Below are 18,748 nucleotides of genomic sequence, written 5' to 3'. Positions count from 1 at the left end.
GGGGCACCGCCTCACGCTCGGCCACGCCCGCCCTCCCCCCGCGCCTTCCCTCCTGCTGCGCCTGCGCAGCAGAACCCGGCGGGAGGCCGCCGTGAGGGTCAAGGCGCACGCGCTAAGGGGAGGTGCTGCGGGTGGGGTGGGTGCCGTGGCGCACGTCCGCAGGGCTTGTGGGGCGCTGCCGACCGGCGGGCCCGTGACGTGCGCTGCGTGACGTCAGGCGGGCGCAGGTGAGTGGCCGCTCGCGACCGGCTGTGGGGGGTCGGGGAGGCGGGTGGCTGTTGAGGGGGAGCGCGGGAATGTGGCTGAGGGGAGGGCGGCGCCGTGCGCCCGCCCCGGCTGGCATCGACCGCCGCATCGCCTGCCTTGCGTCTCTCCCTCTTCCCTAGCCGGGGCTGGCTGGGCTGCGCCGAGTCGCAGCGGCCCGCGTTGTCATGGAGGACGAAGACTGCCCCGACCTGGTTCCGATAGACGCCGGCGGCGCGGAGGGGACCGAGTCCGGCCCCAGCGGGAAGATCCCCGTGACGATCATCACGGGCTACTTAGGTGAGGAGCGGCCTGCCCCGCTTCCCTGCCAGCGGCCTGCCGCGCTTCCCGGCGCTGGGAAGAGCTGTACGGCAGGCCTGCGGGCTTCGGTTTGGTGGCGTCGGGAGACCCCTGAGTGAGAGGCCGGGCTGCGGCGGGGCTCTGGGCTGCAGGGCGCCCCGCACGCCGCCGGGAGAAGTGCCCCGGCAGGTCTGACTGCAGCCTGCCTGCCCACGAGTTGGGTGAGTAAGCGAGACCCTGATGGCGTAGCAGAAGGCAGTCCTCAGCGCGGCTCGTTCCGCGCTTCACCGCCTTTTCAGCGCAACGTCCGCATGCCGCTGCTAGCCAGTGCGGTTCGAACAGCTGTACAAGCTCCTCTTGCAGCTTTTACCAGCCTGTTTTCCGGGTCCGATTTGTTCTGGTCATGTTTGACAAATCGCTTTTTGCCACTTAACGTCAGAATGGTGTAACGTGTTTGCCTCAGTTAAATGCATACGGAATTGAAGTCTTACAAATACGAGGTTTGGCTTCCCTCTCTTAAACCAACACAATTATTGGGAGCTTCAAATATAGTTATATATGGCAAAGATCAGGTTAGATTTAGGATCGCCAACACTGTTCTAAAAGTTGTAACTTTGTACTGCATTATACTCTCTCAAAAACTCCTAAGGTCAGGGAAGGAAGGTAGCCTACCAAACTCCCCTAGGTGTGTTCTTATGTTCTTATGCATGGGATGAAACTGTTAGTAATGTGCTATTATAGAAGTTGTGAACACCTTGCTTAACAGTGCCTTATCTAATAGCAGTTATTAGCACATCAGTGATTACCGATGACAAAAGAGCTGGTCAGAAAAAGGGAGGGAGAAGTAAGTGTGCCTTTTGTTACGAGAAACATAAAAATGAGTTTTCTAGCAATAGACTGCCCAGCTGGTAGGGGACTTGCAAGTTTGTCAAGCACTGACATGTGGTGAATGGGAAACTATGGGTCTTTTAAAGCTGAGATTTTAATGTGCTGATAGTTCCATGGGGTCAAATATCTCTACAAATTAATTTTTACAGTGTTGTAACAGCATGCAGGATACAAGAATGAAAACTCATATTTCAGAAGAGATCAGATTTGTCTGAAGTGTACAACAGTATTTGCTTTTTATTTGAAAATTTAAGCTTTTTTTTTTAAACATTTCAATGGAAATACGGTCTGTGTTCTAGGAGCTGGGAAAACAACTCTTCTAAATTACATACTGACAGAACAGCATAATAAAAGAATAGCAGTTATTCTGAATGAGTTTGGAGAAGGTATGTAAACCTGCGGAAACATTTTTTAGCCATAAAATGACAAATATATAAAATTTCTGGAAATAAAGAACATTGTAGTTTTAAATCCGTTACTGAAATTATTGCCGTACGTCATAGTCTTCAGAAGGGCAAAAAGTCTTTTGGCTGGCGTTCATAAAGTAATGCTATGCATTAGTCTGTTTTGTACAGAAATTCAGAGTCAAGTAAATGAATATATCACCCTGTTGGAAGTGCTATACCTCCATTTGTCCTACTCAGTTTCAAGCAAATGGAAATTAAAATAATGTGTTGGTAGATAATATTGTATTTTCTTTCCTTTCCCATCAGCCACTTGTAGATCACAAATTATTCTAGACCAAGAAAATGGGGAGATGTGTGCTTGGTGTCTGTGGTTCTTTGAACTCTGCTTTCCTTCTCAGGATTTTTAATTGTAGGGCTATAAATTCATCTGTACCATAGACAGTGTTGCTTACAGTTTGCACTGTGTTGGTGGTGGGTTTTTTGTTTGTTTGTTTTCATCAGCAAAGATTCGTGCCACTTTTCTGGTCATGGAGCCTAAAATAAAATGTATATATAGAGCCTTTATTTGATATGGAGGTAGAGGCTGACTTCCCTTTCTTTTAGCAAAGTTTGTGGCACTTATGCTGTACTTTCATCCTCTGGGTTTTGGTCTCTGTAGAACCAACTTGCCTTTGGCTTTTAAATTTCTCAGAAAATGGAAAATACTAATTTCTAAAGAACATGTCAGAATCATGGCCTCAGGAAAAAAAATATATAATCCAAGAGTAAAAATGTATAGCCCCTTGAATCTTTCATACCTCTTTTGCAGGCATTGTCATGCAAATTTGTAGATTAAAATTACAGTACTATTTGTATTTCCAGGAAGTGCCTTGGAGAAGTCCCTGGCAATCAGTCAAGGGGGAGAACTCTATGAAGAGTGGCTGGAGCTCAGAAATGGCTGCTTGTGCTGTTCAGTAAAGTAAGGAAGGACTACTGTACAAGTTCTTGCAGTGGGTTTTAGGGGAATGGAGGAAAGGAGAAGACATCCAGGATTTGACTCCTAAAACTGATGGTAGTATTGATTGAGACTTCTTTTGTCAGATAAAACAAGAACTGAAATTTGGGAGATATAAATTTATTTCCTTCTGCTGCCTTACTGGATTTGGACTTAGAGTCTTTCAGAAAAATAATCTAAATACCAACTTAAACACCATTGGGGTATTGTAGGGTAGGGAGCTTTCCCTCTTCTGTTAGTATTTTATGCTTTTATATAGAGAGCTGGAACTAGGACTCAAGTTAGCTAATTTCCACATTAAATACTTACTCTATATTTCTTTCTCTGTATGTTGGTTAATACTTGAATATTGTATACTTCAGAAAGGATGGAGGGAGAACCTTTTGGTGACCTAATGAAACATAATATTCCAAATTGTAAGCTGATGGTCACATTAAAAAGCAGGAATGTATTTGTTTCTTTGACATGTTTTTACCCTGTTTGTTTGAAAGCTGCATTGTTTGTGCTAAGTTTGTAATAAAGGTGATGGCCCGTTTGTCCTGAAATATGGGAAGAACTGGTCCTATGCCTTAAATTGGGACAGTAAGTGGAAAACAGAAGACCCTATTGTGTTATGTTCTACTGGGATGTAAGGAATGCTGCCATTGCTATGTATCATATACATTGGTTTCTTATATAAAATGCCATACATATCTGCTTCAGGCTAACTTCGTCAGCTGATATTTAAGTAAATCACACACTTAGTTTTGCTGTAGGTGAGGTGGAAAGGCAGGAGAACATGGTTCAGGTCCCTCACCCCCCTCCACACATCCACTTTCTTTTTGAAAACAAATCTTCGTTTAAATCACCTTTTTTATGCCTGTTGGGAGTAGGCAAAAACTATTTTCAGACTAAAATGAAACAGAAAATTGCAATTTGCCTAATATTAGAGCAGCAGTTTGATGACTGAATTTTCATTATAGTCTGTAAGTCCTGACTCAGGCCTTTGCTTTGATGGTACTGATACTGTGTTCTGCATCAGAAGATGCATATTTATACATGTTTTAGCTTGTTTTCTCTGTTCTCAGGTTTAATTGTTGCTTCTTACAGGGACAATGGTGTGAAGGCTATTGAGAACCTCATGCAAAGGAGAGGAAAATTTGACTATATATTGTTAGAAACAACTGGTTTGGCAGATCCAGGTAGTCCACATTATGGCTTTCATAACCATTAGAATTATTCTGTTTTCATGAAGTGCTTTTTTGCTCCCCAGTCAGTTCACTGTGCAAAATGTAATATGAAGTGGTGAGTTGTCAGGCACTTGCTTTGACTGCTGTATAGACTAAATCTGAATTGGATAAGGTGCAGAAGCAGGGTTGTGTGTGATGTTGTTTGGTTGGGTGTTTTGTTCCATTTTTTTGAACTTGCTCGAAACTGACCCTAAAGCTTAACAGAAATCCAGTTAAAATATATTTCTATCAAGAGAAGACACTGGGCTTGGAGAAGAGGAGCACACTCTGAAACTAGTTTTCAGTAGGCTTTTGCTGTTCTACATTGCTCCTTCTAAAGTATGAATTATTAGCGTCTGATGTATTGTTACATTTGTTGTGATAGGCCTTATATTTTGTGAAGTCATAAAACAGACTGCAAAACAGTCAGACTAATACATTCTTTTGGTAGGTACAGAACAGTAATAGACCTTACAAATTCCGTGTGTGTTCTTTAGTGATATTTATTATAAAAAGGTGTTTAAACTTGAGCTTATGTTAGTAATAGCTATCTAAACCAATTTTCTCTGAAATGTCTCAATTAAAAATGTGTTGTTGATTGAGAGTAAAGGAAATTCTTATCAGAAATTCAGTTGTTTCCCATTTAGGAGACTGATGCTTTCCAGCTCAACACTAAATAGTTGTCATGGTAAAGTAATTTTCTTCAAAAGAAAGGACATTGATTTGGTCTCTGTTACACACAAATTCTATTTGAGTCAGATTGGAAAACTATTAAGCTTTTTGGAAAAAAAATCAATAGATACCAGAAAACCATTAGATCTTGTGGCCCTTGCTGTATCTTGCATGAGTAAGCACTGTGAACAACTGACAGATATTTGGTGTTGATACAGGGTGATATTTAGAGGACTGCATCTTGTCACTTCAGGTGAACAGTTTTAGGTTCTTAAAATGAGTTTGATTACTGATTTTTTTTTTTCTGATGTGCTTAATACTCTTAGACAGCCTGCCAGTAACTAAGGATCTGATAATTGAAAAATACAAGGGCTGTCGTTGCTGTCAGCTCCTCCTGTCCTTAGTATTGTGGCACTGATATATGTTATATTGGTTTGTTTCATAACAAATTACGATTTTTTTGTTTTTGAATAAATATACAGCACGTCCTACAGTTGCTAGAATCCATTTTGTAGGGCTATTTTAGTAGAAAACAGGAGTAGGATACTCCTTGGCCATATGTAGTATACAGGTATCAGGTCACAGATTCCAAGCCTTTGACAGAATGTGGTCCCAGTTGTCCAAATACTTGTGGATTCTTTTTGCTCAAGACTCGTCCGTTTAGTATGTTCCATTTTACACTTTGAAGAAACACAAATGACTATTAGAAGAGAGAGTGCTATGTGTTTCATTATTCCACAAGCACCTCATCTGGATGGAAGTTCAGTGGATGATGAGGCCTAGAATATGAAAAATACTAGAATCATATAAACATAGAATAATTCAGTTTGGAAGGGATTTTAGGACGTCTTTGGTCCAACTTCCTGCCCAAAGCAGGGTCAGCTGTAAGACAAGACGAGGTTGTTCGGGATATCAAGTGATACATCTCCTTCCTCTGAGGATAAACATGACACAACCTCTCCAGGCAACCTGTTCTGTGCCTGCCTTTTCATGGTGAAAAAGCATTTTTCTGATATGTGTGGTCTCACCCTCTTTTACTTCGATTTACTACAGTTGTCTCCCATCCTTCTGCCACAGCCTGGCTCAGTCTTCTCAGTGACTCAGCGGTAGGTGCCAGGGAGGCTGCTGTTAGATTCCCCAGAAGCTGTCCTTTCTACAGGCTGAATGAACCCAGTTCCCCCACCTCTCCTTGTAGGGCCTTTGCTCTGGCCTCAACTGTCTTGGTGATCCTGTGCTGAACTCCAGTTTATTGATGTCTTTTCTGTATGGGGAATCCCCATGTTGGAAATGCTAGCCAGATGTGGGCTTGAAAGTGCTAAACAGAGGAGAATAACCTCCCTGAGCCATGCTGCTGTTCCAAAGCCTGGGTGCTTTTGGCCTTCTCCGATCCCAGGGTGCACTGCTTGCTCGGCTTGCTGCCTACCAGGACCCCCAGGGACTTCTTCGTAGACCTGCTCCCCAGCCAGTCTGTCCCTAGCCTATATCATTGCCAGGTGCTCTTTGTTCTTAAGTGTATTGTTCAACCTTTTTCCTCGCTGAATTTCATCAGGTTCTTGTTAGCCATTCCTTCCTGCCTGGCCAGGTCCCTCTGAAAGATAGTTCTGTCCTTACGTGTATCGGCTGTTCCTTTCCAAATTAGGTGTATCGGCTGTTCCTTTCCAAATTAGGTGTATCGGCTGTTCCTTTCCAAATTAGGTGTATCGGCTGTTCCTTTCCAAATTTGGTGTTCTCTGCAGACTTGACAGGCATGTCTTCCATCCCCTCCTGGGTTCCTGGTAGAGATGTTGAACAGGACAGGTCTCAGGATAGACCCCTGCAGTACCCTACTTACTACTGACTTCCAGGTAGGGTGTGACCCATTGACTGCAACCTTTAGAGCTTAATGGTCCAACCAGCTTTACCTAGTTGCCTTTCCATTCAGACTGGTAATGTTTCAACTTGGTTACTAGAATATCTTCAAACACAGTGTTGAAAAATTTCCCTTCCAGTACAGTTTGCAAGTTGAACCTGCATTAGATATTTCTTAACTTGAGCTATCTTAAAATTATCTAAAGCCAGAAGCTTTGCTGTGCAGACCTGAGATAATTAAGGAAAACATTATTTTCTATATCTGGTTATTCTTGACTTTCTTCATCCTGTTGACTTATGATGTAAGAAACTGCATAGGAGAGTTTATAGAAGCTGGTGAGGAAGAGTAGGACCCTAGGAGGGAGCTGATTTCTCCCAAATATGCCAATTCCATTTTTCTTTAATTGTTTTATCTCCCTTTTTATCTCCTCTCCTTTTTTTTGTGTGTGTGTGTGCCATGACCTAGAAACAGTGGCTGAAAGGTGAGGAGAAGGAGTACAGATCTTCTTAGAAATGAGGGAGCCTTGGAGTATCGTAATGACAGATAATTGATACTACTGAGTGAACGTAATTTAGACAACTTACATGCTTCTGGAATTGTGAGATTTTTAAAGCTTTTGTAGTCATAGCTGTTTATATGCACACAAGTTAGATCAAACATGCGGTTGGGTATTTGACGTCTGTGATACTTTCTGACTTTGGAAGAGCGGAGTTTCAAGTGCAGCAGTAGAAATAGAGTTTTTCTATGAAATGTTTGAATATTGATAGTTTACTGGAAAATGTCAATTTTGCAACTAAATGTACTGCACTTCTTAGGAGCTGTGGCCTCTATGTTCTGGGTTGATTCTGAGCTGGGAAGTGACATCTATCTTGATGGTAAGAAGTGCCAGCTTGTTTTCCGTACCTGGATTTAGTGTAACGTATCCATATCATTTAAGGCAAGGTTTCAGAAAATGTTTGAAATACATGATCTTGATTCTCACATCCCCAAATTTGACCACAGAGATCAACTTGCTTGTTCTGATGCTTGTTTATCTACTTGGTGAGCTGTTTCACTTTGCTAAATCCAACAAAAATTGTGTAATGTTTTGCTAAGGGATCAGATATGGAGAGATCTTGATTGTGGTCTAAGGGAGGGAAAACACTCAGGTAAATGGTATAAAACATTATTTAGGAGTAATATTACAGATCTCTCCCCCCCCGCCCCCCCCCAATGCAGTGTTCCCTAAATTGTTTCCTTTTTTCTGAACTCTCAACTTGTCAACATCTGGGCTCTCCTGCCTTTCGTTTTCTGCCTTCTTTGCGTATTGTACTGTTGTTAGCTCTAGTATTTGCTGTGTTCCATGAAAAATCTGAGTTTACTGTAATATAAATCACCACTATATGTAATTAAAGAGCATGTTGAATGTTGAATTTTTTTTTGTCTTAATTTTTTTAAATCTAGGGAAAACCCCTTGCTTTTTGGCTTCAAAAAAATGCTACTAACAGTTCAGTCGGCCTGTAAAAGTACCCAGCTAGCCAAAGAAACATTCAGTTGAATAGGAAACAGCTTCCTAAGTTTCTGGCAGAGAATTGCAGATTCCTGGTTACTTACAGTCAGAGTAACTGTATACCTCAGTCAGTCCCCTTAATTTGTTTCGATAACCTGTGAAAGCATACCTCTGCCAATTTGCTGTTGGAGGAGAGACATCCACTTTGTGAGAATTTATCACCTGATTTGGTAGACTTTTTTCTTACCACAGATAGGAGTAACAAATAAGAAACTAATTAGGTGACCAGTCTATAATGTTCAGGTACACTGGAAGCATTAAAAGGATTATAAGCAGTTGTACATGTGGTGGTACTGTTACTTCAGTAATTGTACAGGAAGTTTACAAGTTGTTAAACTTAGCTGCTTTCAGCACATTTCTAGTCCATTTTAACGTTCTCTTTTAGGTATTGTATCTGTTGTTGACGCAAAGCATGGGTTGCAGGTAAGTTATGGGATTTGTTACATGGTGTAAAACTGCAACGTTATAACAGCTGTTGCAATAACGTTCATTCGGATTAATTATACTTTTACAATTGATTTAATTCTTGCAATGGATGAGGATGTATTTCAGTCACTGTGGTACATTAGTATTGTATTTTGAATGGGAACAATGAAGTACTGATACTCATAGGAATTCAGATTCTTACCAACACAGCAGCATATCTACTAAGAGTTGTCAACTTGCTAGATACTTGATTGCTTGTAGTTCTATCACTTCACTCAGGAATCTTAGTCATATTCCAAATAGGCATTTGGATTACTGTAAAACAGTAGAGAAATTTGTCTTACAAAGTGTCATTGGTCCATGTTACTTAAAAGGAGAGGAGTAAGAACAGACCTCCGATACCAGTTGGGTAACAAGTGAGTTAGGGCTCAAATCGAGAAAGATGCTAATGTAATGGTGATTGTGGTGAGGAGAGATGAGGGAGCCAGGTGTCTAAGTACTGTTTCAGATTAAAATATTACTTCATTACATGGAAGCAGACAAAAAGAGCAGGTATTAGAGTAATCTATATAAAGTGTAATGAAAGAACAGACCTGTAGAACAGTGAGGTTGGATAACAGCAGAAATTGTGATTAAATCAAATAGCTCAACTTTTTTTGTACCACCTAATCATACAAATAATTATTTACAACATAATGACTTAGGAAGTGACTACTTGGATTAGGTATTGATTTTGCAGGATTCAAAATAAAAGTGACCATAAGAAAATATGCCTCCATGATATAAAAATCCCGTCATGCTGTGAAAGTATTTTTAATATTTCTGTATTTTACAATGGCTGCAAAAAGCTGAGAAAGCTGAAGAATAATGGTAAAAAATAAGGACGCGATCCCTCCTTTTTAAGGTTTTAATTTGTTTGGACTGTTTGGGTTTCTCGTTTCAGCTGAGATGATCTAACAGCTGATTTACCGAAAGGGGGCAGTCCTGTCCTCTCGACAATTTGTGTTGCACCAGTACAGAACTAATCTAACCCCATAGCAAGCCAGTTTGGCGAGTTAAGCCATTGTGTTTTGCAAGGACTTTTGCAGAGGAGCTGGGAGAAGAACGAGGGGAAGGGGCTGAGAGTTGGTTTGCCTTTTTAAGCAGGAACCGACTTTTAAATCAGCTCAACTATCACAAGAAACCACAGAATGTCTTAAGTCAGCCCTCTTTTCAGTTGATTGCCCTCATAGTAATTCAGATGTGTTTTATTATTTGCAAAAATGTTCTGTTTATCTTTCTCTTCATGCAATGCTGATTTATTGGCTTGAATCAAATATAATTGTGTTGTACACAGCAGCACTGAATTACTATTGTTTAAAAATAGATTTTTTAATATTTAAACTTTCAAGTAATACGTGAGAAGCAACACAAAAATGTTTTGAAACATTCAGCTTTTCTATCCATTATTATCTTTGACAGCTCGCTGAAAACTCTTACATTATTTAATCAGTAAGCCTGTACAACACTGACGTCTACTCAGAATAATAGAAACTTCAAACTTTCCCCGTTATTTGCCAAGTAAATAACTTTTGCTTCCTAACTTGCTAACTTGTGCAATTCCTCTGGTTGCAAAGCTTGACCTCAACAGCTGCTTGTTATTCAAAGAATTCTGAAAGCCATACAGGTAATGACATTGAGATAATAGGCAGCAATTTAAGAGTGTCATGCTTCAAAGAGCCAACCCATCACAAGAAAAGCTGACAAATAGTACCCTGTGACCAGTCAGCCAAATTGAAACTGAAGTGGTAATTGATCTCATGCGTTATCACTCTAATGGATTTGTCACCCAGCAATCTGAAATACTCATTTTTTTTTAATCACGGGCAAACAGTTGGACTACTTGAAGTGACAGTTCTCTACTTCCAGGACTTGACATCAGCGCTACTGGCATTGTCCTTTTCAGGGCAACAAATCTGACAACATTTAATTCAATAGAATCAATACACAAAGGATTACAAAGAAAAGGTCAGAGGAGAGGTTCCCTTTCAGTGATCCTGTTGTTATGCTCTGCCTAGGTTGTGCACAATCAGGAAATAGGTTTTTTTGTTAAGGTGACAGACTGACAGTATGCAATAATCTAATTTTGTTTTTTAAGTCAAATAATGTTAGATGCCTTTTTAAAATTTATGTTTTCCATGACAATTAATTCCACTTCCATTTGGTATTCTTGTGTCTTTAAAACCAAATTTGAAAATACTGTGCCTGGTACATTTAGAGCTGATGAAGGACACAGGACTCTCTAATCTTCCTAGAGATGTCAGGTGTAAGAGGTGAGCTCTTACTAATATTACAGCACCAATTTAAAGTTTTGCTGCCTCCAGGTGTCTGTGATGCTTCTTTCCTGGAGTTTGCTGCCTCTATGGCAGAGTGGGCAGAAAATAACTTGTAGCTGAACCTTCACTGCTTCAGTGTAAAGTCTGTTGCTCTGCCTGAATTACTGATGAAAGTAAGGCTTTATGTTGCTGAACTTCACGCTGCTGCTTGAGATGCAGGCTTTTTTTTTTCCCTTTCACTAATTCTTCTGTGAGGACATTAGCTTTGGCAAACAGATGGAGCACAAAGCTGCAGATGGTTAAGAGATTAAACTCCTGCAGCATGACCAGAAGCTGCTGCTTTAGTCAGTGCTGAGTGACTCTTCTGCCCAGTTACAGCTCGAGTAGGCTGCTAAAACTGATGTTGGGCAGACTTGCCAAGGACTAGTGGTTTATTCGTACAAACCCGGAAAAAGTTAGGAATTTTTACTATGAAAGATGTGACAAACTTTACTTTTAGAGAAAAGGAATATGCAGTTACGTACATGAAATCCTGTACTGCAAGCCTAACTCATCTTTAAGAGTTAGTCAGTGTCACACTCATCAGAAAAATTACTGTATTGTCATTTTTTCAGATATGTTTTTCCATGGTTACTATATGTTATGGTGACTTCTTTTACTTAATCATAATTCTGAAAAGTAATTAAAAATAAATACTATAATAACAGTTTTCCAACTCTTAAGCAATCTAGTCATAAAATTCATTAAAAGAGAAGAGTGTTCATAAAAGAAATTCATAAAAGCTTTTGAACTGGTGAATGTATAAACATTCTTTGTCACCATCATTTTATAGAAAAATTCTAGATGCCTTCTTCCTCCATACCTTGTTGAAAAATACACCTCAGCTAAATTGGTTTTGACTTCCTTTAACTGCAAATGAATTTAAATGTCATTTGAATATGCTTAATCCAATTGTTTTAATTTTTGTTTAGCACTTGACAGAGGAAAAGCCAGAAGGCCTTGTCAATGAAGCATCTCGGTATGGATATATAAATTAATTTTATATGTCACAGTTAGGAACTGCGCTGTATAGAAGTTCATCAGAAATGGCTTCTTTTTCTGTTATGAGGCTTTCGTCTCCTTCTTTGCTTTTAAACCAAGGTAGACTGGTGTAATGAGGTAGAAAATAGAAAAGTGACTTCATGCTCTGATTGATCTTTTTGTCAAGATCTGACTCTTCTAATACATATTTTAAGAGGTATGGGTTTTTACAGAAGTGAAAGAAAACCTCCTGTGTTGGGAAGAAGAAAGAATTGCATGCTAGAGTCTACCAGGTGCTTGAAGTAGAACTGGAGATAGAGGAATATTTTTTGTTAGATATGGAGCCACAATGATTAACAGTAATTGTAACAATGGAAGTCTTCGTAAAGCAAAGGGACTTCAGGTATGACTTTGTTAAGAGTACATGTGAGAGAAATAGGGGCTTGTGAAGTTCATAAATTACAAAGCACTGTGGATTAGATGACTTCTTTAAAAAAAAAACCAAACCCACCAACACAAAATACAAACAACCCCCCAAAAAAACTAGCAAGCCTTTGTAGCTTGGTAGACTCCTCTTATGGCACAGAAGAGCACCTCAAGAAGACAGTAGTACTGTAGTCATATTCCGTGATGTTCTAGTTTGATTAATGCTTGCCTTTCTGTACTGACAATGCTCGTACTGTTTTTTTGGTGCTGTGGGAGAGATGGTGTTTCTGCCATTTTCACGTTGTCTCTTTTTTTTTTTTTCCCTTGTCTTTAATGCATAGGCAGGTTGCATTAGCTGATCTTATAATCATCAATAAAACAGATTTGGTTTCAGGGGAAGAATTGAATAACGTCAGAACATCTGTCAGGTATGAAACTTTTAGCATAACTAACACTGTACTGGCTTAAGGGTTATTTTTATTTCTGATTTTTCTATTTTATTTTAGATCAATTTTTATTTAAACGTAGTTACTTCCTTCTTGCTATTAATACAGAAATTATATCTCATGATTACACTGACATAAATCATTAGCTCAGCAGGGAAAAAGAGACTGCCCCTTTCTAAAGGCATTTCAATACTTTTATGTGCTTATACAAGCTTAGTAGTTTGCCTGTCTAGATAAGATTTGATGTTACCTACTAAGGACAGGCCTTTGTCTTAAATGCCCGTGTTTTTGTATTTTTGGGCGGCTGTTTCCGTTTTTCTGAATTACCATTGGGGAAGAAAAATCTGCAAGTAGATAAGAGTTCACTAGCGAATGCAAAGAGGTGTGGAGGAAGTCCCAAACAATGATCTTGGCTGTAGAAGAGCCAATGGTCTGAATCAAATTAAGGATCAAAGGCTTGTCCCATCTTTTTCTGTCAGTATCATGGTAACCAAAAGAACACATTGAAATTTTGAAATTCTTTACAAATCTATTAGTGGTTTGAAATCTAAAAGTAAAACTGCTCAGACCCAGTGGAGTGATTCATAAGGAGTCTTGCACAGGAAATTGCTATTCTTACTGGTAGTATTTTGTTGTCAGAACTTGTGAAGTTCCCCAACTCTTACTTAGGGTATGAAAAAGTAATAAAAACGAAGTCTTTTTGGGGTGTCTGTTCCTTTGTTCAACAAGTTAATAACAGAGTTGGGGTTATTGTTGTGGTGCTATTTCTCATGCTACTTTCCATGGTTAAGTTGTTCAAGCAGTGTTTTACGGTTGCATTTTCATCTAATTTCTGTTTTTTCTGTTTTATTTTAGGTCAATAAATGGACTTGTTAAAATTCTAGAGACACAAAGAGCAAGGTATTAAATGGCCACTCTTACTAGGTACCAGATCCTGCTTCTTTTGTGACAGGTTTAAGTATGCTGTTAGATCGGTTTGGTTGAAGGAAAACTATTGAATTAGAAATATTTAACTCGGTGTTTATTTTACTAATAAGCATTTAGATAAAGGAATTTTTTTAAAGATGTAAAAATGTATTTTTCTTTGTTACTGTTCACATCCTACACTCTAGTGTATAACTAGTTTAAAAAAAAATCGCTATTAAGATGCAGCTTAGTTTACAGAGCTTATCAGTAGTGGGTTTTATTTGACTTTGCAATATAAACATAAATCTTTCTTATTTACATGAGAACTGGATTTTATAAAAGCTTGGGCATTATTTTTTCCAAAACTTGCATTTTGTTCTAAGTTTAATATGAATATGGCTTTTAATAATTAAAATTGCATTTTAGTCATGTTGCCATTTACAGAGTAGTAGCATTTGGAAAGTTCCTGAAAAATGGTAATGTAGATGTAGTTTAATTCAGCATATTCCAAAAACGTAGCAGACTTTTAAGGGAGCGTTACAGTTAGAAATTCAAAGCTTCTCGTAACTTGTTAACCAGATCTTGTAACTAAAGAGCAACTTGTAAGTCCAAGTTGTATCTGAGCTAATTGTTGATCATGTGCACTATAATTTTTTTTTTTCAGTTGTGTCAGCTTAAAGATTTTTTTCACTTGTGATGGCTGCTGCAGATAAGTTGTTACTACAAAAATACTTTGAAAGAAGTGCAAGGGAGTTTATAAGAATGAAGAGTGATTGCATTGGTTTTGCTATTTTTCATTGACTCAGATTTCATCTTTAATAAGGAATTAAATGGAAATGGTATTCCCAGGGACATTAGGAGAGCAGCATATCTTTCAGACTTCTAGGACTGATTTGTATGCTATTACATTAATTATTTGACTATATTGTGATAAATGTTCCTATAATTGCTGTTTTAAGCAATTTTTTACGGGAAAATAGTAGACATAATACAGTATACTTGGCTTTTTAAAGTTATTGCCAAATGTAGTTGGAAAGTGTAGAGAAAAATGCTTATTGTTGTTGGCTGATCAGATAGCATCAACAAGTGACTGTAGAATATGTATTTTGTTTGGTAACCCAGGTTTTTGAAGGTGGGTGCTTGTCTGACTTTAATCTAAAGATCAGCTTGGTTTACATTTCCAAAATGTTGATCTTATTAACTTTTCTATTGACTTAAACTTATTTGAAATTCTGTCTGCAGTCTGATCACTGGAAGTTTTATGCCCTGCTGTGGAACAGTTGCACTATGAAAAGCATTCTCGTTAGTGACTATCATGTTAGTTTATAAGGATTATTCTCATATTGTTTTCATTACTTTGTTCAAGGAGGAAGGTGAAATGTTTAAGTAGCTTTGACAACTTCACATTCCTTGTTAACTTGCAAATTCTCTTGAAGAATGCTTAGAACAAGAATAAACAATATTATAGAGGGGTTGATAAATTCTGTTACTGAGAGGTGTTTCATATTGATTCATTATTGCCCTTCTGGTGATCCTCAGTGAATCATTTCTCTTAAGTCAGCATGTGTTTCTATTACAAAAAATGCTATTTTCTTCCATGGATTTGTTGTCATTTAGGGACTTATGTTCAAAACAGCAAGTGTGGATAAACTTGTGAACAGTTCTGATAATTAAGCTTTTTTTTTAATATGTCAAGAGTTCTAATGTTTAAATAGTCACTCTAGATTCTGCTGCAAAATTTTAGACTTTTGTTAATTTGTCCTATTCTGTAAATTCAGTATTATTAAGTTTGTATTTAATGAAGTTGAGTTGTATTAGAGTAAAGCTCCTGGCATTTTTCTCTGTCTGTAGATGGAGATGAGGATGTTCTGGTGACTCCAGTTTAAATTTAAGTACGATTTTATTCTGACGGTAAATCTTGGATATTTACTCATAGCTAATTTTACAATATCTAAATTTGGCTATCTTTTGGTTTTGAGACTTCTGTATCATTTACAGTTTTAATGGCCTCTGTGCAGTGATATTTCTTCATCTAATGCATGTACTTTGAGTGCAGCACGGAAGATTGAAAGCCAAAAGAACAAGTACTGTAAAGTGATGGAGTTGCAGAGATACAATTGTAGCATTTTCATTTCCTCATGTTCAGTAAACTTTTGGAACACTATATTAATTTTTAAAATTCTGGAACTTTATATTATGAGGAATAGGAATTCCTCATAATAGGAATTCCTCACAATGGGGAAGAATGGGGAAGAAAATCATGAAAGATGATCAGGGCTTGAAATCAAAGAAGTGGCCAGGTGATGATTTTACCAAGAGCTAACAGTGGTTTTGGGAAAGCAGAGCAGGAGTTCCTTGTTCTTTAGTTTCAAGGCAGAGTACAGAAATAGTCAGTGAAATGCTTTGGAGGGAGAAAAGAAGCAAACTCTATTAATAAAGTTAAATTGTTCATAAATTGCATATGCATGGGTCTGACTGCCCTAGGAAATCCGTTCCAAGTTTGAGGCCAAGATTTTTGTAACATGAAAAAGAAAAGGTTTCTGTAGAGGTGATGGTGGTATCCAGCATGGCTAACAATTTTGAAGAGGATATTTGACTTAATGCTTTGAGTCTTAAATCAGTATCTGTCCATGTCCATTAGGAAGAGATCCAATGTGCAAAATGTAGTATCCACATTGGTACCATTCTCTGGTGTCTGATGCCAGCCAGCATTAAATTTTGGATATTGGATTAAGTGGACCTCAGATGCAGTCCTCAATGACAACTCTTGTGTTACTAGTAGATACTCTTTAGTGAATGACAGATACTGTCTCTCCCATGATTAAACATTCCAAAAGTGAAATAAGCACAAAATTAATTTATTAACATGTTATTTGAGAACATATATTTAATTAGGGGATTTTTTCCCTCAAAAGCCCACACGTAAAAGGGACCAGTGTAACATTTTCCTGAGTGTTTCTGTGTGATTTTTCAGAACACTGCTGAGAACAAACAATTAGCACTGAGCTGGTCGTGAACTTTAGAGTGGCAGTATTTATGTGTTTTACATTATAAACGTTTCATCTTAGAAACTGCTTTGTAAAGCTACTGTTGGGTGTAAAAGTTTAATAACACCAGCTACACTCCAGAGATCTTTTGTTTGTTTGTTTTTAGCCTCTCATATGTTCCTTGTATTTAGCCACGTATCATCAGTTGCACTTAGAAAGCTGTGAGTTGCTATTAGGAGTGAAACCTATAGTCTGTATTGCTTTTATAAAAAAAGCTTCTTATGCAAGTTTATAGGTAGCTGTTCTTAAAAGTAAATATGATCAGTGCTGTCTGTTCCATATTACATTTTTCATTTGTCTAAGTTTCAGATGTTAGAGCGGAAATTCTTCATAGTAGCACTTGCCTCATAGCGTATTTCAGATTTCTTTGCTAACAGAGTGTCAGTAGAAGCTACCTGTATTCCAGGGGTTTTGTGTGTTGAGAGGAGGGTCTGTATTAGTAAATACTAAGGGTGCAGAATAATTGCTGGGAAGAAGTTCGGGGTTCCGTTTCCTATTTAGGGAAAATCAGTTTTTCGGGCATCCAATATGAGGCATTTTATAATTTTCCTTGGAAATACCTTCTATTTGACTATACCTTTTTAAATTATGTTTCTGTGCTTACATATTACTGTGTAAATAAAAACTGCGTTTCCTTGTAGGAAACAATACCAACCACCAACATCCAAAAATAAGGCTAAGGATTGATGGCATTAGAATGATAGACAGGAAAAGAAGCATAAGCTTCAGAGAAGGGTTTTAAAAATAATTATTTAAGTGTACACAATATTTAAATACAGCAAAAATACAAAGCTTGCATTCTTCCCCCTGTTTAGAGTTGATCTCTCCAATGTCTTGGACCTGCATGCTTTTGACGGTTTATCTGGAATAAGGTATGGTGATAATTTCACTGTCTTTTTATTAGAAATAATGTCCATTGTATAAATACATGCATGAAATAGACACACTCAAATCCTGGCTCAAATTTACATCTGAGTTTCTGTTAGAAATTCTAGTTTAGTCACTTAAAATTCTCACTTTGTAAGTGGTAATCTGAGACTGAGAATTTTGTCCACTTGAAATGCGTGCAACAAAAGCTTTTTGACTTTTTAAAGTGAAATGAGCCAGGTGTGGATGGTTGGTTGGCTTTTTTCCCCAAAATACCAGTTTTGTGTTAATAGTAGTAGTAGAGCAGATTTGTACACTCTTTTCTGGTTCTCTTAAAACTTAAAGGATATCAAAATTTTTCTCACTTCACATCATGATAAACTGGAGGCTTCCTTAGTTTTCACAGAAAACAATGAGGGACTGAGGCTTCACAACAAATGAAGCCACTGCAAATTCTGGTTAGTGTGTTCCATGGGTTTTTTTTTAATGCCACATGTGAGTTCGGCATGCTAGATGGGTGGAAAAGTAAAATTGGAGGCAAGGGGAGAAGGGCTTTCTGTTCACTTTGTGTGCTGCAGTGATGCAGTTAGAAAAGCAAAAGCTCAGCTTGAATTGAAATTGGCCAGAGATGTCAAAAACTTCAAGAAAGGGTTCTTCAGGTATGTAAACAACAAGCAGAAACAAAAGGAAAATACTGGCCCGCTGTTGAACAGGAGAGGTGAATTAGTCACCAACAACGCTGAAAAGGCAGAGGTTCTCAACACTTTCTTCACCTCTGTATTTACCAGCACTGTTGGGCCCCAGGCCTTGGGAACAAAAATCCAGGTTGATGCAAACACAGACCCACTGTCAGTGAAGGAAGAGTTGGTATGTGAACTATTACAAGTGCTTGACTGCTACACATTGATGGACCCTGCCAGTATCTACCCGAGGGTGTTAAAAGAGCTGGCTGACATTGCGAGGCTGCTCTCCATGCTCTTTGAGAAGTTGTGGAATGTCCCAGAAGACTGGAAGAAGGCTAATGTCATTCCTATCTACAAAAAGGGCTTAAAGGAGGAGCCAGGAAATTATAGGCCCAACGGTCTTACTTCAGTCCCTGGGAAAGTTATGGAATGGATCCTCCTGGGGGCTATCACAAGTCAAATGAAGCACGTGGTTGGGAAGAGCCAGCACGGATTCTTCAAG

The 18,748-nt window shown here is 38.6% G+C and overlaps 1 protein-coding gene across 6 annotated transcripts in view; it reads left to right on the top strand.

The window, feature by feature from the left end:
- The first annotated feature begins 342 nt into the window (after positions 1–342).
- LOC104262857 (zinc-regulated GTPase metalloprotein activator 1A-like) overlaps positions 343–18,748 on the top strand; it is a 29,552-nt gene continuing 11,146 nt past the window's right edge. For 2 of the 6 annotated variants that reach the window (XM_059833369.1, XM_059833373.1), the window contains exons 1-10: positions 343–543; positions 1,731–1,817; positions 2,700–2,796; positions 3,922–4,013; positions 7,377–7,436; positions 8,496–8,533; positions 11,823–11,869; positions 12,639–12,725; positions 13,599–13,643; positions 17,512–17,568. In XM_059833369.1, the coding sequence (XP_059689352.1) occupies positions 432–543; positions 1,731–1,817; positions 2,700–2,796; positions 3,922–4,013; positions 7,377–7,436; positions 8,496–8,533; positions 11,823–11,869; positions 12,639–12,725; positions 13,599–13,643; positions 17,512–17,568 (722 nt within the window). In that variant the 5' untranslated portion in view covers positions 343–431. The remainder of the gene's footprint in view (positions 544–1,730; positions 1,818–2,699; positions 2,797–3,921; positions 4,014–7,376; positions 7,437–8,495; positions 8,534–11,822; positions 11,870–12,638; positions 12,726–13,598; positions 13,644–17,511; positions 17,569–18,748) is intronic. The other 4 variants (XM_059833371.1, XM_059833372.1, XM_059833370.1 and 1 more) reach the window with 4 other exon arrangements.

The sequence above is a fragment of the Gavia stellata genome, chromosome Z (assembly GCF_030936135.1).
Source record: "Gavia stellata isolate bGavSte3 chromosome Z, bGavSte3.hap2, whole genome shotgun sequence".
In the NCBI taxonomy this organism is placed as follows: domain Eukaryota; kingdom Metazoa; phylum Chordata; class Aves; order Gaviiformes; family Gaviidae; genus Gavia; species Gavia stellata.
The sequence above is the reverse complement of the archived record's forward strand: the minus strand, read 5'-3'. Positions and strand labels throughout refer to the sequence as shown.